At 46.4% G+C, this 19,486-nt stretch overlaps 2 protein-coding genes across 6 annotated transcripts in view; one reads left to right on the forward strand and one right to left on the reverse strand.

Moving 5' to 3' along the window:
• LOC122391227 (broad-complex core protein isoforms 1/2/3/4/5-like) overlaps positions 1-9,108 on the forward strand; it is a 53,896-nt gene extending 44,788 nt beyond the window's left edge. For 3 of the 5 annotated variants that reach the window (XM_043384927.1, XM_043384925.1, XM_043384928.1), the window contains exon 6: positions 1,031-1,929. In XM_043384927.1, coding sequence (XP_043240862.1) covers positions 1,031-1,446 — 416 coding nt within the window. In that variant the 3' untranslated portion in view covers positions 1,447-1,929. Of the gene's footprint in view, positions 1-1,030; positions 1,930-2,925; positions 3,102-8,784 lie in introns of those variants that run through there. The other 2 variants (XM_043384968.1, XM_043384967.1) reach the window with 1 other exon arrangement.
• A 247-nt stretch (positions 9,109-9,355) lies between these two features.
• Positions 9,356-19,274, reverse strand: LOC122391253 (spermatogenesis-defective protein 39 homolog). The gene is made up of 10 exons (XM_043385001.1): positions 19,250-19,274; positions 16,217-16,371; positions 15,918-15,993; positions 15,551-15,706; positions 14,900-15,132; positions 11,868-12,032; positions 11,159-11,557; positions 10,707-10,883; positions 10,361-10,465; positions 9,356-10,073 (listed from the first exon to the last, which is right to left on the reverse strand). Exons 2-10 carry the CDS (start codon positions 16,340-16,342, stop codon positions 10,053-10,055), a joined length of 1,458 nt encoding a protein of 485 aa, XP_043240936.1. The 5' UTR covers positions 16,343-16,371; positions 19,250-19,274; the 3' UTR covers positions 9,356-10,052.
• Positions 19,275-19,486: the final 212 nt, after the last annotated feature.

Consider the following 19,486-nt stretch of genomic DNA (forward strand, 5'->3'; position numbering starts at 1 on the left):
AAGTACGTCGGCGATTGTGAAGCTTGCACGCTAAAGGTCAGTTCGCCAAGAGGTCAGCAAAGCTCAGCTTTTGAGATTGTTGAATGCCTAAATTGTCTCATAATTCGTGAACCAATTGACCTAAAGCATCGTGAAACAAAGCGTTTGATATATCTTTGAAGACTCTTTCGCTTTTATTCGAAGATTTGACCTGTGATAGCGACTTGGCCACCAGAAGACAAAATCTGCCGAAGTTGCCTTTTTGTGGATTTTATATTTTTTATCCAAATTCGCACTTTAATTCAATGTGCACCCTGATTCTTTGGTCGAGCTTCGTGGAATCATAAATAACAACGCCGAAGTGAAAATTTAGTCGTATAGTTTGCGACCTTAGCCTTAGGTTATGACCCTCAACATGTATCATGACATGACCGGAAAAAGTCGTGCTATGACATCAAGTGATTCGTATTTCGTATTGTTGATGATTCAATTTCTAAAGCTGTTTTATTGCTATAGCGTGTTTCTCCGCTTATTGCCAAAACCGTGAAACCTTGTCAAAAATTGTAAAAACTGACCTTTCATGACCTCTTATACCTCAAACCCAAATTTACTATTTTGTATTAACCTGATACTGATTATTGACAGCTGAGAGTTTTGTACGGCCTTAGTTCGAATTTCGAAATAGCAGTTCACAACGACCGTTGCGTTGTATAATATTATATTGCAAAAATTCATTACGCGGTACTTAAGCATGCAGTTTGCAGACATATTTGATGGTTTCGATACAATTTTCAACGGGTATGTCATTGCTTGAAGCAATACTTTGTCTTCTATACTCCATTTTAAGCACTTGGAGGAAAGTTTGACGTGCATGCTTAATTGCCACCGAACGTCCTCTTTTACTTTTTTTGCAATGGCTGATTGGTTACTTGTGTTTGTGTTGTATTGCTGCTCAGCATGCAGCCCTACTCTGTGTTGAGCCGTGCCCGTACACTCGAAGCCTGGTGAGAGCAGGATGGTGAGAGCGCGCCCGGTGCTCCTCTGTCGGCAGAGCTGCGCTGCGACCAGTGCGGCCGGGTGTTCCGTGCCCGGTCCACCTACCGGCACCACCTGTCGCTGCACCGCGGACAGACCACCTGCACCGTCTGCCACAAGGTCTACAGCCACAAGGGCAACCTCAAGAATCACATGATGGCCGTCCACGGCATGGTGTTTGACGACGGTCGGCGCGGGGCCGGCGCGGCGGCCGAGCCGCGGTCCCCCGTCGGACCGCAAGGACCGTCAGCACCGATGGTCGTCGGACGTGGTCTGAACGTCGCTGCGGCTGGTGGGCGCCTGCAGAGCGCGCCCGCAGCGGGTGGAGACTGGAGGCAGAGCGGAGGCGTCATGGGGGGCGATCCTAGGGATGGCGGTCATGACGAGCAACGTCACTGGCCCGACAGCTCGTCCACCACGGGGCCTCGCTGATTTACGTCAAATACCTGGGCTGTGCGACGCGAACGACGGGGAAGATGCAGGGATAGTGACCAGAAGGACGGTGCAGCGTGTTTGCGTAGTTAACACTTTGTACATTTTTACTCACTGCGGTGCCCCTTAGTTGTCAGTAGCCTGCTTAGGCTATTCACGCATATTTTCACAGGTAGGACAATCTTAAGTGTTAGTGCTAACACTAAGGCAGAAGTTAGGTACTCATGAATAAGCACAGTTGCCATTATGGCCAGTTCTCTGATCATCAGTTTACTTGGTGTTCCATAGTCCCAGAATGTAAATATGCTGTTCTCAAGTGGTCATTTGCTGAGCTTTCGATATTCTACATAGTTTTCATTTGAGAGTTGAGACTGATTAATAAAGCATCGATTTTTCGGTAAGGTATTTCTCTTATCGGCCTTGCGCATAGTCCCCATCGGCAATCACTGTCAAGACCTCACAATATATCGATGGTGTGCAAAACTGGAGCATACCTACAGTTTGTGTGCTGAGTGGAAGCTCTAATAAATATCCTTGCTGGAGCCATCTTGCAAGTCAGCCTGGTCCTTTTAGCAGGCAAGTACTAACTACGGCACAGCATTGCATGTGCTTTTGGTCCGTCTTTGTCCGTTGGATGGTTATAGTCCTGCGCTGGTCCTTGTGGTGCCGGTACGTTGTGGTATCTTTTATCGAGCAACTGATCACCAATTAACATCAGTGGGCATAAAATATCATCTCGAGGTTTCATGGCGTCATTAGACGACAATCGGCTTGCCGGTATCCTTTTACTGGAACGAATGCGGCACCGAAATGAACTCAATAATTCTTTCGGAAAGAAATGGTCTAATCCAAGGCCATTGTGTTACTTTTTCAACATTGATGCAAAGAAAGGTAAGCATTTATTACATACATACGTTTTTATAACAACTACCCAGGCATATGCCGTTCTGAGAATGTCATTCTAAGCCACATTCAAGAACAGCACATTTTCGTGCTCAACCAGCAACTTTGCTACTAGCCTCACAGCTTATCTCTCTTGCAAATCGAATTTCTGCAGTGAGCGTCACTGAAATTCACCCAATCTGACATCGTCTCTCTCTCTCTCTCTCTCTCTCTCTCTCTCTCTCTCTCTCTCTCTCTCTCTCCTCTCTCTCTCTCTCTCTCTCTCTCTCTCTCTCTCTCTCTCTCTCTCTCTCTCTCTCTCTCTCTCTCTCTCTCTCTCTCTCCCTCTCTCTCTCCCTCTCTCTCTCTCTCTCTCTCTCTCTCTCTCTCTCTCTCTCTCTCTATCTCTCTCTATCTCTCTCTGTCTGTCTCTGTCTCTGTCTCTGTCTCTGTCTCTGTCTCTGTGTCTCTGTCTGTGTCTCTGTCTCTGTGTCTCTGTCTCTGTGTCTCTGTCTCTGTGTCTCTGTCTCTGTCTCTCTCTCTCTCTCTCTGTCTCTCTCTCTCTGTCTCTCTCTCTCTCGCTCTCCACGCCAGCAGAGCAGTACCGTTGTCGTCTGTGCGGCCGCTCGTTCCGTGCACCATCCACCTACCGTAACCACCTGGCGCTCCACCGGGGCGAGACCACGTGCCCCATCTGTGGCAGGGTGTTCGCCGAGAAGGGCTCCAAGAAAATCCACATCCGCAACGTGCACGGCATCACGTGAGCGGCACAGGTGAGGAAGAGCTTGTTCAGTTAGCCGGCAATTTTGGTTCAGAGCGAGATTGGGAAAATCTTGGGCGCTGGGCAAGCAGTCGGTTGTCTGTAGTTAATGCTTTGTTCCACATGTTTCTTGTCTCTATTGTGCACACAGTTCTTCGTTGAGACGGCTAAAACCAGTGCTGCTAGCGTAATAGCATTGCTTTTTTTGTTTTTTGTTTGTTGGGTTAGGCCCTTTCGGTCTGGCAAGACCATTTCAGAGCCGGGAGGATGATAGGATAAAGGGGGAGACATTGGTCTGGGCAGGCACCCTAGTGAGTCGCCGGGGCTGAGCCCGTCCAGAGGACAGGCCACCCAGCCCCAAGGCACTCACTGCACCCGGCTACGGGGTGCGCTCCCTCGGGAGCAGCGGTGCCGCTCCAAGGGAGCAGCCCGCACGAGATAAAGTTGCCTGTCCAGCCCGGAGGGGGGTTGAGGCGTGGAGGAGAAGGATTTCAGTATCCTGAGGATAGAAGCACGGAACGGTGTAGGATAGCATTGCTTTCTCGACTTGAACGTACATAAGTGCTGCCGGAGAGATGAAGGGTACCTAGGTAGGTGCCTAATGAAAGTGCACGCCTACATATCTATTGTACCGGCTACTAGGTGTATTTTTAGCTTCAACGTCATAGTAAAAAATAGTTGATTACAAAGTCCAAATGCAGTTCGATTCTAGGATAACAACTTGCACAATGCACATATCGGTATTGTGGCATATGCGCTCGTAAATGCGGTCTAAAGCTATTCCCTATGTGCTCGGCGGCACAGCATGGTGCAGGCGCACGATTGAGGCGACATCTATGGGCTGAGATGTAAGCTGCAATGCGCCGCGGCGCAGCATTGCGCAAGCGCTTGCTTCAAAGCAAATGGCGACATAAAATGATGAACTGACTTGTCATAAGCACAATGTATAGTCATAAGAGAACGATTAGACTGCATACTTCGGTAGATGAAAACTGCAGCAAAATTGGTCCATGGGTTCGTAATCTCACTTCATCAGCCGGGCTGATTTTGGAAAAGGTAGGGTAAGGGCGGGTAAGAGTATAAGTAAAGTAATCTTGGGGTAAGAGTACGCGGGCGATAAGAGTACGCATCAGCTGTTTCGGTTGCTTAGCAACGCGGGTTTGTCGAGTTCATGAAGTGACATGAAGCCGCCAGTGCGTGCATGTCACCAACGGAACGTGGGCGTTGAGCGGCGACGCTGTTGACTTTAAGGCGATGAATATTATTTTCGAGCGTTATGATATTATTATGATATGGTACAATAATTTTGATACTTGGCGGTTGAGATAAGGTACATTTCCGTGATTGTTGTCGGAAACTTGTGAGGTAATCTGGGGAAATACTGTACAGTGCAATATTCTGTTTGCGAAGTTTTGCACAACGTTTCGGGGTTGTTTTGTGCGCGAATTGCATGTACGGTAAGAGGACGCACTGTTCAGGAGGGTAAGAGTACGCAGAATTATACATAAAATCGAATATACAGAAATATAGAATTATTAATCTATCGCTCAATGACGTTTGTTTTTTAGGTATATCATCAATGGAGCACTGTGATGCAGATGCGTACCCGAAATTCTTCCAAATACGAGTTATTCTCCTTTTTGATTGTGCATTTTTTTTAACACACGACATGATTATTTCCTGATTTATAGACTTGAAAGATTTATTTTATGTTTTTCTTTTTGGATACTTGAATTAACTTAAATGCCTTCTGAGTTTGAAGTTAAAGGGACCCTCCCACCTTCAAAAAAAGTTTATGAATTGGCATGAAAGTGATGTCGCTCGGTTCAGAAAGAGCGAAAACGAATATCTACCAAATTTCACCGAAAAATATTCACCGGTTTTCAAGATATTAGACTTTTACTTTTGTTTACTTTTTTGGGATCTCCGCTGTTTCTAGCGACTTTATTTTAGAAGTGCGGCGTTTGCGGCAGATGTTGCGCGCAAATAGCATATACCACCGCGTGCTACAAAACGTTTTAGTCAAACATTTAAAAATCGTTAGATATTTGCGCTGACGTCACACATTCAGAGGGGTATTCCTAAGCATTAGCCCCTCTGAATCAAAATGCTGCAATTTTGAAATTCAATATTTCCGATTTAAGGCATTTCTCGATGTTGTGAGTGCCGAAACCGGTAATTGTGAGCCAGGGACCCCATTTTGGCTATCTCAAACGTCTGTCAAGACAGCCTCAGATTCAGATTCACTTTCAGAATCACATTCGGACCCCTTAGATTTTCATAAAAACTGGTCCATGGGTACAGTTTTGGACGCTGATTCCAATGGTGAAGTCTGTTTTTCGCCACATATTATACTTTGGCCCCTAGAGGCATTCAAAGTTTTTTTTGGGGCGAAGGGGGACCCCCTTAGATTTTCATAAAAACTGGTCCATGGGTACAGTTTTGGACGCTGATTCCAACGGTGAAGTCTGTTTTTCGCCACATATTATACTTTGGCCCCTAGAGGCATTCAAAGTTTTTTGGGGGAAGGGGGACCCCCTTAGATTTTCATAAAAACTGGTCCATGTGTACAGTTTTGGACGCTGATTCCAATGGTGAAGTCTGTTTTTCGCCACATATTATACTTTGGCCCCTAGAGGCATTCAAAGTTTTTTTGGGGCGAAGGGGGACCCCCTTAGATTTTCATAAAAACTGGTCCATGTGTACAGTTTTGGACGCTGATTCCAATGGTGAAGTCTGTTTTTCGCCACATATTATACTTTGGCCCCTAGAGGCATTCAGATTCACTTTCAGAATCACATTCGGACCCCCTTAGATTTTCATAAAAACTGGTCCATGGGTACAGTTTTGGACGCTGATTCCAATGGTGAAGTCTGTTTTTCGCCACATATTATACTTTGGCCCCTAGAGGCATTCAAAGTTTTTTTTTGGGCGAAGGGGGACCCCCTTAGATTTTCATAAAAACTGGTCCATGGGTACAGTTTTGGACGCTGATTCCAACGATGAAGTCTGTTTTTCGTCTGTTTTTCGCCACATATTATACTTTGGCCCCTAGAGGCATTCAAAGTTTTTTTTTGGGGAAGGGGGATCCCCTTAGATTTTCATAAAAACTGGTCCATGTGTACAGTTTTGGACGCTGATTCCAATGGTGAAGTCTGTTTTTCGCCACATATTATACTTTGGCCCCTAGAGGCATTCAAAGTTTTTTGGGGCGAAGGGGGACCCCCTTAGATTTTCATAAAAACTGGTCCATGTGTACAGTTTCGGACGCTGATTCCAATTGTGAAGTCTGTTTTTCGCCACATATTATACTTTGGCCCCTAGAGGCATTCAAAGTTTTTTTGGGGCGAAGGGATTAGATTTTAGATTTTCATAAAAACTGGTCCATGTGTACAGTTTTGGACGCTGATTCCAATGGTGAAGTCTGTTTTTCGCCACATATTATACTTTGGCCCCTAGAGGCATTCAAATTTTTTTGGGGTCCCCTTCGCCCCCAAAAAAACTTTGAATGCCGTTTAGGGGCCAAAGTATAATATGTGGCGAAAAACAGACTTCACCATTGGAATCAGCGTCCAAAACTGTAACCATGGACCAGTTTTTATGAAAATCTAAGTGGGTCCCCCTTCGCCCCCAAAAAAACTTTGAATGCCTCTAGGGGCCAAAGTATAATATGTGGCGAAAAACAGATTTCACCGTTGGAATCAGAGTCCAAAACTGTACACATGGACCAGTTTTTATGAAAATCTAAGGGGGTCCCCCTTCGCCCCAAAAAAACTTTGAATGCCTCTAGGGGCCAAAGTACAATATGTGGCGAAAAACAGACTTCACCATTGGAATCAACGTCCAAAACTGTACCCATGGACCAGTTTTTATGAAAATCTAAGGGGGTCCGAATGTGATTCTGAAAGTGAATCTGAATGCCTCTAGGGGCCAAAGTATAATATGTGGCGAAAAACAGACTTCACCGTTGGAATCAGCGTCCAAAACTGTACACATGGATTAGTTTTTATGAAAATCTAAGGGGGTCCCCCTTCGCCCCAAAAAACTTTGAATGCCTCTAGGGGCCAAAGTATAATATTTGGCGAAAAACAGACTTCACCATTGAAATCAGCGTCCAAAACTGTACACATGGACCAGTTTTTATGAAAATGTAAGGGGGTCCCCCTTCCCCAAAAAAACTTTGAATGCCTCTAGGGGCCAAAGTATAATATGTGGCGAAAAACAGACTTCACCGTTGGAATCAGCGTCCAAAACTGTACCCATGGACCAGTTGACGTAATGACATGATGTGGAGATGGAATTAAATTGATGAAATACTAGGACTTACTCCACAAGGAGATCGAATGGGTCGGAGCGCTTTCAATATGTATTATACATATCGTCGTCAGCGAATCAATAACGGGTCGAATCGAGTCGGGTATCGAAGAGGTTGTTATTGATTCGCTGACGACGATATGTATAATACATATTGAAAGCGCTCCGACCCATTCGATCTCCTTGTGGAGTAAGTCCTAGTATTTCATCAATTCATGGACCAGTTTTTATGAAAATCTAAGGGGGTCCCCCTTCGCCCAAAAAAAAACTTTGAATGCCTCTAGGGGCCAAAGTATAATATGTGGCGAAAAACAGACTTCACCATTGGAATCAGCGTCCAAAACTGTACACATGGATTAGTTTTTATGAAAATCTAAGGGGGTCCCCCTTCGCCCCAAAAAAACTTTGAATGCCTCTAGGGGCCAAAGTATAATATGTGGCGAAAAACAGACTTCACCATTGGAATCAGCGTCCAAAACTGTACACATGGACCAGTTTTAATGAAAATCTAAGGGGGTCCCCCTTCGCCCCAAAAAACTTTGAATGCCTCTAGGGGCCAAAGTATAATATGTGGCGAAAAACAGACTTCACCATTGGAATCAGCGTCCAAAACTGTACCCATGGACCAGTTTTTATGAAAATCTAAGGGGGTCCCCCTTCGACCCAAAAAAAACTTTGAATGCCTCTAGGGGACAAAGTATAATATGTGGCGAAAAACAGACTTCACCATTGGAATCAGCGTCCAAAACTGTACCCATGGACCAGTTTTTATGAAAATCTAAGGGGGTCCGAATGTGATTCTGAAAGTGAATCTGAATCTGAGGCTGTCTTGACAGACGTCTATCTCAACTCAAATCTAATGTTAAGGTGGGAGGGTCCCTTTAAGCATTTGGACAGTGCAAGCTGCATAGGTGTGTGTTCATATGCTTGCGTACTCCACCCGCCTGGCGTGCGTACTCTTACACACCCCATATGGTAAGAGTACGCAAGTGCAACGGTTCAGAAAATGTCAGTTTTAGACCACTTCCATTTACGCTGAAGGATCGTTGCCCCATGGGTTCATGGCTAATTCAATGAACTTAAATATTCCCTATTTGCGATTTCTTTCCTTCAAATATTAAACAAACGAGAGCAAGAAATCCACTAAGTGCGTACTCTTATACGACTTCACCCTACAATACACTATACAACTTCGATATTCTGAAAAGACATTTGTTTCGTTCGGTGTCCGTTCACGTTGTTGGTGTGATTTTGGCCTTGTAGGTCATGAAATCCTGATGATCTATTCTATGGACCCCCCAAAAAGTCTGGTATTATTCCCACACGGACGAGGAGCGGGGACACCTCGGGGTTCGGACAATAATTGGCCTCGTTCCTTGCAGATTGGCGGCGAAGTGGCGGAGAATCATCAGCGTATCAGAATCACCTGCCGAGCGAGACGGACAGGACAGAGCTACTCCGGGGTTCGGATGACAGCGACAAGAGCCCTCGTACAAATGGAACCGACGCATAATACGCACAACACAGCCGGACGGCGTGTGACCAGTCAACTCTCATATTTGTTTTACACACTCTACAGGCTTTGAAGCCTGGGAGTGATGCTGTTTTGTTATGGAAAGGATCTATCGAAGGATCTGAGTGGAGTTTTGTATGATTATTTGAGTTTCTAATAGTTGTTTATATTGCAAGTAAATGATATAGGGGTTGGATTTCAGAATATTTGCAGGGCAGAGGATACTTGTTTTGTGTGAGTTATCTTTCGTTTTTACTTTTAAGAGCATGGGACACAGAAAACAACTTTTTGCGGTAAAACTTAGACTGAAGTGACACATAGTCGTCAAAGGTTTCAGATTTCCCAACCATAGTCGAATAATTGTCCGTTTTCCCGGAATCACTATTCACTATGTAAATCCGCCAGATTGACAGCGCAGTGCACACTTCACAACCTCACAATTCAAAGGCAATGTATCGTATTGCATCGATGTTCAGAATGACGAATAACCAGCCCACTCGGTAACAACGCGTATAAAATACCGAGAGCGAACAACAATAACTAGACATCAGAAACGTGCAAAAGATAAACATGTCCATAATATGTATAACTGAGCTGATAAGTGATATATGGCAGTGCAAAGCATATAGGTAACGAAAATAACATAAATCAGAAGTCCCCACTCCTCACCAACACGCATAAGTCTATACCACAGTCCACAGCCACCACATAATTTAATTTCACTGAGGCTAGTTTTACCAACAGAAAAATAGCCGCCTGCCGGAATTTTTTTTTTTACTACAGACCGTTTCACAAACGCGATGGGCACGTACGTGAATAGGGCTTTACCGTTTACGCTCCGCATGTGAAGCGGTCTTTAGTCGAAAAATTCCGGCAGGCGGCTATTTTTCTGTTGGTAAAACTGGCCTCAGATCAATTTTCATTAATATTGCAAAACCGCCGGAATACCCATGAACAAATACAGGAATGATGTAATGCGTTTTTCAGTTAGTATCACTGTATCACTCATCAGACGGACGGTATCACAGTATCACTGGTCAGTGTGATCCACCCACTAACGATAGTATAGGAGTCACCCAAACGGCACCGGTCCTGTCCCTCCCGCCGTCAGTTTGGCGTAGGGCAACATCTGAGTGGCTAGTTCTTCCATCGAACCGTCTGTAATGAAATGCGAACCGGTCACAAATGTGCCTGCTATCCCTCACGTAAGCATACAGACGTTCCGGTCTTACAGCGCTGTGCAATCAGAAAACCGAATGTAGAAAGAGATGGGAAGCCGAAACTACATACGATAGACATTTTTTTTTTATTGAAATGCTTATACGATAATAAATGTATTCTCCCAAGCTCACTCAAGGAGAAATTATGCACATACCTATAATTATTACACCAACTATGTAAAGACCTGTTAATTCCAACACTGAGTCCCATCACCTCACACTCACCGTGGCTCTGAGTGCGTCCGAGGCATACTGGTGGGCTTCCGAGTGCGGTTTGAGGGTGGCGCGGTACTGCTCCAGTGACACCCGGTCCTTCTGCGACAGGTACCCCTGAGACGGCGGAGACGGGCCATTAGTGTCGTCTAGTGTTTGCGGAGATTACGGTACCCGCGAGGAGAGGGTATTACCATTTCGAGCGTAGGGTACAATATCAATGTTGTTATCCTAAGAATAAGTGAATAATTAAGAAAACAAGCAATATATTCATGGATACTATCATGATACAGAATTGCTGAACATAGCTATCGAGTATCGATATTGAAATATTGCTGCCACTGGCGCCCGTACTCACATCGACGACGATCTTGTAGCAGCCGAACTTTTTGGCGTGTTCGAGCCGTTTCTCCGTGCCGTCGATGGAGGCGATGTAGAGACTGAGTGTTTCGAGCGTGGCGCCGAAACTCTCCAGGACCTCTGCGGCCGCCTCGAACGGCACCACGGGCCGCAGCTTGCCGCTGCTGAACCAGGTCTGGGAGAGGGGGCGGAGATGTTAGTTGACAGCCTATGAGGCTGAACAACGCATGGAGTCGAGATGCAAGGCAAAGCTGTAGTAAACTGAATGTCCGTGACTTTCTCATCGGAGAACTGTTGACTGAAATAAGCAGGCATCAAAAAGCCACTTCTAATCAAGCACTTCTATAAGGAGGAAGAAGCATGTTTCAATCGGCAGTCAAAAATTCTCTAGACTTAATTTTAACAACATATGATGTATAGGCGCCGAGTTTGTCCTCACGGCTCGCCTACCTTGCTGGTGAAGAGTGCCTGCACGTCGGCCCAGGCCTGCAGCGAGGCGCGGGCGCGCAGTGCGGTCCACGTGTACTGTCGCTCGGTGAGCTGGTGCCGCTCGCGCAGAGCCGCCGGGCTGGCCAGGTGGTTGGCCGGCTCGCTGTAGTGGTGCAGACAGCAGTAGTGCAGCGTGCTCAGCACCGAGCGACCCACCAGCTGTAGGTCGGGCCGCGCCGGCGCGTCGGCCGCCTCGACGGGCCGCTGGCGCTCGAGCAGGTCGATCTGCTGGCGCACCAGACCGGTGTGGAGCGCCAGCTCCGGGTCGGGCGCCAGGTGCGCCTGCAGGCAGTGGCGCAGGCCGCGCAGCTGCGGCTCCACGCCGCCGCGCACACGCACCGCCGACTCGTAACGCACCATCTGGCGGCCGGAACACACCCTCAGCGCTACACAGCACGGTGCATAAAACGGTACCGTCAAACAGCATGATAAATAGCTAGATTCATACTACGGCCACGTAGGTAAAACAACTGCAAGTGGCGCGCTTTTATATACTTCGAACCTGAATACTTTTCCGATATATCAGTGTGTATACGGATATGTGGCCTTAATCTATCCGTGATAAAAGGGTTAAATCAATCAAACAGTAGCCAATAATCTGCAGAGACCATGCCCGCGAGTACACAGGGTTCCGTAGGACAGCGGTATCCCTCTCCCAACGAGTACTCACGGCGGCTTCCTCCACTCGACCCAGCATTGCCAGCAGATCCGCCGCGTCCGCGTGACTGAACCGGGCCCTCAGGTAGGCCAGGTACTGCTCACAGGCCACCGGCTGCCGGCGCAGCTCGGCCACGAACAGCGAACGCTTGAGCGTGCGCTTCAGGAACAGCACCACCTGAGCAGGCAAAACAAACAACACCTGATTAAAACCAGAGTACAGGCATTCCACACACAGCTTCCAAAAAAATGTGACTTAAAGTCATACAGCAGAACTGCCGTCGGGAGGAAAAAAGCCGTATCTGGGGCACTTTTTCGAATTGAAAATTGTTCAGGAGAGGCAAAAACGCGTTTTTTGTTATAAAATTCGTTAACTTTGCTCAATAACGAAACAAAACATACTGCAGTGATCGGAAAGATATTTTACATCCAATGAAAGTGGTTATAAAAGGGAAATTATTTTAACCTAAAAGCAAAAGGCGAAAACTTTTTTACTTCCAATTCAACCCCGAGTTTGCGGAATCTTTCTTTCACGAAAAAAGCCGTATCGTGGAAGAAAGCCGCATCGTACGAGACACCTGAACAATACTGTCATGAAAAAAGCCGTATGTCTGATACATTGGTTAACCGATCGGGAATAAAGCCGTATCGCCATTTTTGTTTAATCATATTGTCGTCAAAAAGCAGTATCATCGGTGCATGGTATTGACACTGCATATTGGTTCATAAAAGTACTAAAGCAGTTCCGCTGCTGGTTCCGTCCCACTGCTTCAGCTCTCAAGTATGGATATTTAATTGAACGTTCAATACAAAGACAAACATGATACCCATTTTAAACTACATCATCCATGCATAATCGCATTATTGTCGTAACTTTAGGCTCTTGGATTCTGATTGCGCAGGGTGCCATCAAAAGACAGCTTGACCAACCGACCAGGGACGTAGCCAAGGGGGGGGGGCACAGGGGCCATGCCCCCCTCTAAAGGCGAAAAATAAAATAAAACTTAAAAAAATAACCACAGCTGCACCACACCCCAAAAGATAGTGGGCCAAATCCGAGGAGTTTTCCTTTTCTGGAGGGGCACGACACTAGGCCGCGACCTGTGGCCCCTCCCTGAGCAAAATCCTGGCTACGTGCCTGCAACCGACAAGGGGAATCACGAATGCTGTCTTTGTACGGTGCTTCAATTTTCGATTACACTGGGCTCCAGAGTTAATCCTGAGCCACTGATATATTCGGAGAGATGGGTGTGCCGGTCTGCCGCTGCGCCGGAGCCACGGCGACAATGTCGAGAGAACCGAGATAGTGTAGTTCCCCATCGTCGATCTGCAGACCTAAAAGCACTTCAAGGGGGCAAGAGACGATTAGTGGGAATGTTGCTGATTAGCTGGACACAAGGTTCCCGGAAAAGGGACGCTGTTAAGTCACGTGGTGCGCAGCTACAAGCACGGAACCGCCCGGCTCCTAAACCAAAATAGAGGATGGTGTAAGAACTTCAGGAATTCCCGTAAAGAAACTGCATCTACAAAGCCTGTGCGAAACATCTAGGGCGACAGTACTGTGCCGCGGCTGAGGGTGTAAGCAAGCAAATGCCGCCTCATTGTCGGAGATCGCTAGACTGCTGAGAGCTCCACACGTCTGCGGGAACACCCTTTAGAGGGCGCACCCTCAAAAGGCCCCCCAATGTGCACTCGTATTCACAGGGCTCTGATTATAGCGCCTACTGCAACAGAGCAGAGGGCTATTCAGTACGCCTTGCTGCATCCTCCACCGGCCACAGCTGTGCTGGTAGGCTCTGGGCAGCTGCCCGTAGAATATGACAATGTTGGGCTTGTGTGGGTGCTACAAGGTAGCCTAAATTTCCAATATGATTGAGCATCATGGGTATGAGGGAGCCGGAAAGAAGACGGTAAAGTCATTGACCAGGAATGGAAGTGACAGGGGATGACGGTCACAAAGATACATGGGCGTGGTCACAATTATCACAATGAATGTGACGAGGTTGGCAATAGCAATCGACCTTTCACGGTATTCAACTATATCTTCAACGGTTTTACGACAAAGATTGTAGGTCGTCGTACTAAGCGTGCCGGCTACGAGTACGAGCTGCATGTCTATTGTCTATGATGTCGAACTTAATATGATGCTATTTTGGTTGTGGGGTGGGGTGGGAACAGGGAGGCCAAATTAATCATGGGGGAGGCTACGTCGGGTATTTTTTATTGGAATTTTAAACGAAGTTGGGAAAAGAACGGTCGGATTATACTGGCGCTCCCGGCTGGTTAGCACATCAAAATACTGAATGCCCGGCACTCTGCTGACACCACCGAGCTGGCAAAGTTCTGTTGGCTTCAAACTTCTCAAGTTCACTCCCTATTTTATTTCAATCAAAATTCCCCTATAAATGGTCACATATTGCTACGATCACGTAGCATGTTTGTGTAAATGTTCAACTGTTCCGTCCAGGATATGCCGAAGCCATGCTAAATGAGTAGATACGGCTTTCTTCCAAACTGCCTGGACCAACGATTCGGCTCATATTTCACAGGCCACCATCAAATGAAAGCCGTAACTACAAGATACGGCTTTCTTCCCGACTTATCAGTTCCACATTCTTTGTTTGAAATTTTGTATAAATGCCGTATCTGCCGAATTTAAGGATACGGCTTTCTTCCTGCGTGTTTTGCTATCCCTGATGTAACAAATCCGTTTTTGAATTTTTATATTATATATAATATTTTCATTTTTGAGTGTACACACGTTTGAGCAGTAGCATTAAACGCATCATGAAAAGAGCTTTCCAACGATATCAAAAACGAAAAATCGATAAAAATGCGACTTACGGCTTTTTTCCTCCCGACGGCAGAGAAGACTACAATGTAGCCACACTATCTCATTTTCCTACCGTAATAGCTAGATCCCAAACTGTCAAACGCTACCCCGTTCGCTAACTGTCCTCTGTGACCATGAAGGGCTATCTCCTTCCATCTCTGTTTCCATGAATGGTCGCCTCCCTCCATCTCCCTCTGTAAGCCACGACTCACCACCAGTACGGCGTCACCATCCCCGAGCGCCACCGTCTCTGCCAGCAGCTGGCGTTTCTCGGCGAGCGGCCGGTACAGCTCCAGAGTGCACGGCTCGCCGAGCGCCAGTCGGCGCGCCGTGTCGGCCGGCGGCGGCGCCACCTCGCGCGCCTCTGCCAGCCGGCGGCGCAGGAAGGCCACCTCGGCAGCCAGCTGAGCGGGATCCTGCGGCGCCGCCGAAACGGAGATCAGCGCTGCCGGAGACGGGAGAGACGACGACAGATGGTGAGAGAGGAGGGAGGGAGGGAGGGAGGGAGGGAGGGAGAGAGAGGGAGAGAGAGGGAGAGAGAGCGAGAAGAGAGAGAGAGAGAGAGAGAGAGAGAGAGAGAGAGAGAGAGAGAGAGAGAGAGAGAGAGAGAGAGACACAGACAGACAGACAGACAGACAGACAGACAGACAGACGGAGACGGAGACGGAGACGGAGACGGAGACGGAGACGGAGACGGAGACGGAGACGGAGACGGAGACGGAGACGGAGACGGAGACGGAGACGGAGACGGAGAGAGAGAGAGAGAGAGAGAGAGAGAGAGAGAGAGAGAGAGAGAGAGAGAGAGAGAGAGAGAGAGAGAGAGAGCCAATGTCTTTCATTCTGCAGAACACCCTTCAACTTACCATCTGAGATGGTGCGGCTGTCCCCTGCTGAGTGGTGGGTAGCAGAGCGGGCCAGTGGACTGGAGACTGGCGAGACTGCACCACCAGACTGCACTGTCGCGGAGACTGAGTTGGGATGTCGGGCTGCAGCAGCAGCACTGACGATGGAGTCTGACACTGTGATGCAGACAAGATGAGACTCAGCTACTAGAACACCAAACATTTCAATGTACCTATGTTTGCAGTTTGAGAAAGTAAAGAAATAATATGATTAATGCCTGCACAATTTATGAAAAATATACAATTATATTAGTACATAGACAGCTCATACCACATTGTCTCAGCCTTCATTTCATTCAAACACTGTCAAAACATTTGTAAAACTAACCACTTATGGGCTTTCCATCCCATCCAATGATGTTGTCTTCTTCTGATGATTCACCATGCACCTGCATTTCTTTGAACTGTGAACAACATAAAAACAAGGCATTCATACAAACTCACAGGCAGTGCTGACTGCAGTGAGCAGGGTCATACAGTGTAACACTAACCAGTAACCACTGGGGTGACACTGGCCTCAGTCCCAGTCAGTAGTAAAATAGCCAACAAGTCATTGCAGAATTGACTGCTAACATTGATGAAACACAAAAAAAATGGGGGATTATGCTTCTCCCATTCCAGACTCACCATCGTCATGAAAGTATCGGTGTCAGTGTCATCATCAAAGTCAAATGGTGTCACCTTCCTTGATGATTCATTCCAGTACTCATCACCCATGAAGAGGTCCCTCTTTTTGTTCTTGGATGTCATCATGAAGAGGTGGAAATGTACAGTGGGCTTGGCTGAAACAGAGCACCACTACATAAAAGTAATGACCATATACTTATTCATTTGTCTACAGAAATCTTAAAAAAGAAACTGTCATAAACTCATCACTTTGAAACAGGTAAAACAAAACACAGGGAACTGAAAATATAACTTTGGCTGGCCCATATTGTTTTTTTTTCCAGACGAAATCCTAAAACTAGTCAACTGGCAAAAACACAAGAATCTGTGGGTATCATCATATCAGGATCAAGGCAGTGTATACCATCAGGATAATAGACAGACACATGGGTAAAGGCAAGGCTATATAAACCAGGTAGAACGCTCCCGAAGAAAAAGTGGTGACAAGCAATATTTAGTTGCCGCGACCCTCACTTGTTCAAGACTATATCCGCAAGCAGCATTTACAGGCTAGCGGAAATCGACCAATCGGCGTTCGGCAATACTCAACGCTGATTGGCCCGATGCTCGTGACGAAATTGCGGGGGACTGCAGCTATTCCCCTATGGCGTTTCATTGACTTATGACTTTTGAAGGGGATTTGTATCAGTTTTTGATGGGTTTGAGGCCATTTTTGAGCTTGGATATTCTTTTCGTGACCTTTGACTATATAATAACGACATTTAATTATGGATTTCTATATACTACCGGTGTCACATCGGCCAAAAAGACCGTAAGTACATGGGATAGACGGACCACTGCTGATGGGGCCACACATGCCGGCGTGTGGTCATCGGAGGCCCATGAGGGCTCGACATGGGCCCTTTATGGGCCGGTATTGGCCCAGTGGGTCCAGTGCAGGCCTACCAGGGGCCGGTGGCATATAATGTAAGGCTGTCTAGGGACGTTGATGGCTCATGGGGGGACCATTAGGGACCACATAAGCCAATCAGGGGTCCATTTAGGCCAATAAAGGCGCTTCAGAGACTTGAAGAGGCCATTCAAGAGCCGTGGTGGGCCCATGAGGGGACGGCATTGGTCCATCAGGTGCAGTCAGGGGATGTTGTACGGGTTTCTCAGTGGCCCATTTGGGCATATCAGTGACCAATTTAGACCTAGTAGGGGGCTTTGTAGACCTATCAGGGGCTGGTGATGGTTTATCAGGGGCCAGTGTTAGTCCATCGGGGCACGGCATATGCCCATCAGAGGTAATTGCGGACCCACGCTGAACAATGATGGCCCTTCAGCGGCCCCTAATGGATCTAGATTGACCCATGTTCCATGATGTGTCATGTATGCCCCTATGGCAGGCCTACTCAGACCCCTGATGGACGTTCCCGGCCTCTGATGACCCTATACTGAATCCTGATGGGGCTCTAAGAGTCTCCAATAATCCTTCGTCAGCCCATTATATTACCATACGCTGGCACTAGAGCCCCCACATCAGCCGCAGGGCAGTCCGTGCCAAGACAGCATGACTTTTCGGCCGATATTACATCGGTAATATTAATTAAAATCATGATTTTATGGTGCCATTATATAGCTAACAGTCATAAGAAATATATTTCAACTCGAAAACAGCTCGAAACAGCATATAATCTTAAAGAAACCCCTCCGAAATCCAAAAGCCTATTCGGGTCCATAGAGAACAACTGCGGTCCCCCGCAATTTCGTCACGAGCGTCGGGCCAATCAGCGTCGAGCACTGCCGAGCGCTGATTGGTGGATTTTCCGCTAGCGCGTGAGTGCTGCTCGCGGAACAAGAGTTCGTCGACAATCCTCCACAAACGTCTGTCACCACTTTTCGTAATGCTAAACAGCCGGAGCGTACCCCCCTGGGTAAAGGTCAAGATAAAGTCCTACAAAGAATTCAAGAATAATTTTTCAAAATATTAAATTATTTGACATCCAGAATCCAAAAATGACACTTATATGCCTTGCAAATAAAAGGAAATAACAATCAATCCTGACCTAACCTTACCTACAACCTACCAAGTACCAACCTACACACCTACCAATCTATAGGGCCTGTTCCAGCGCCTCCAGTAGAAATTCTTGACTGGAGGCTCTACAGAGGTTTCACTGGAGGTGCTGGAACGCAATCTGGAGATTTCTGGAGAATGGCATCACAGATACCAAAAGAATGACAATTGTTCTCTCTTGTAACACAAAATTTATTTTCAATTTTAATAAGAAAGATTAACAAAATCATAGCAATGTAATTTTCTTTACATTCAAGTTGTAAAATAATCAGTCAAAAGTCCTTTGTTTACATTCGTGATTGTCACATGTGCGCCATAATTGTAAACCAGAGCCTCCAGAGAAATTTGGACCTCCCAACTCTCTGGAGGCTACTGGAGGTTTCTGGAGCTTTGGCGAGAGCTTTCTGGAGCTTTCTGGAGGCGCTGGAATGCTCTCTGGAGGATTCTAGAGCTTTCTGGAGCTTTCTGGAGGTTTCTGGAGGCGCTGGAACAGGCCCTATAACCTAAAACCTACAAACCTACAACCTAACCTAACCTACAACTTAAAATTTCCGCTGTTTCGTATTTGTATCACAAGCGCCAGTTGTAGATCGGACCTCATCTTGACAAATAAAAATACCAACATCAACATATGTACCATCATATGGCCGGGAATTAGGGATTGGCTTCAGTCACGGACACTTCAGGCCTTCAGGGAAATAATCGTGGGAGCACCGAGAGTCGTGAAGCAGGGGGATCTGCACCATATTAGGGACATAAATACTGGCAAAATAATATTATAGTGGCAAGCCTAAGTGAAATTTGAAAGGCCAAGGCAGTATAATTATAAATCAAAATTGAAATCCTTTGTTGGTTGAAACTTGCGCAATGAAAATTTGTCGCCATCTGACTTAAAAATGCAGTTTGCAGCATCACTTATATATGAAGCACTCTAAAAATATCGTTCGTAAAATAAAAAAGAAAATAAACACGACCTTCCTCTACACCTACTTTGCCCCCACTGCAACAAAATAACAATAATTATTAAAAAATGGCAGGTTGTTGGTTGCCTTGGTTCAAGGTTGTGCTTATGGAGAACCTCTATTTTTTCGAATATTGATGACGTCAAATAAAACCGTTTTAAGAGAATTGCAATTTAAATGGATTTTTTTTTGTAAAATGTTTGCTGGTTGTTGTATTAGAATAATAATAGAAATGTGCATGGTATCGAT

The sequence above is a fragment of the Amphibalanus amphitrite genome, unplaced genomic scaffold (assembly GCF_019059575.1).
Source record: "Amphibalanus amphitrite isolate SeventyFive unplaced genomic scaffold, NRLGWU_Aamphi_draft 000427F_arrow, whole genome shotgun sequence".
NCBI lineage: Eukaryota > Metazoa > Arthropoda > Thecostraca > Balanomorpha > Balanidae > Amphibalanus > Amphibalanus amphitrite.

Coding starts and splice junctions, on each gene's coding strand:
- LOC122391253 (XM_043385001.1), bottom strand. CDS start 16,342: ATGATGACATCCAAGAACAAAAAGAGGGACCTCTTCATGGGTGATGAG. Junction 15,133..15,550: donor CAGCCGCACCATCTCAGATG/GTAAGTTGAAGG, acceptor CGTCTCCGGCAG/CGCTGATCTCCGTTTCGGCG. Junction 10,884..11,158: donor AGGCACTCTTCACCAGCAAG/GTAGGCGAGCCG, acceptor CCCCTCTCCCAG/ACCTGGTTCAGCAGCGGCAA.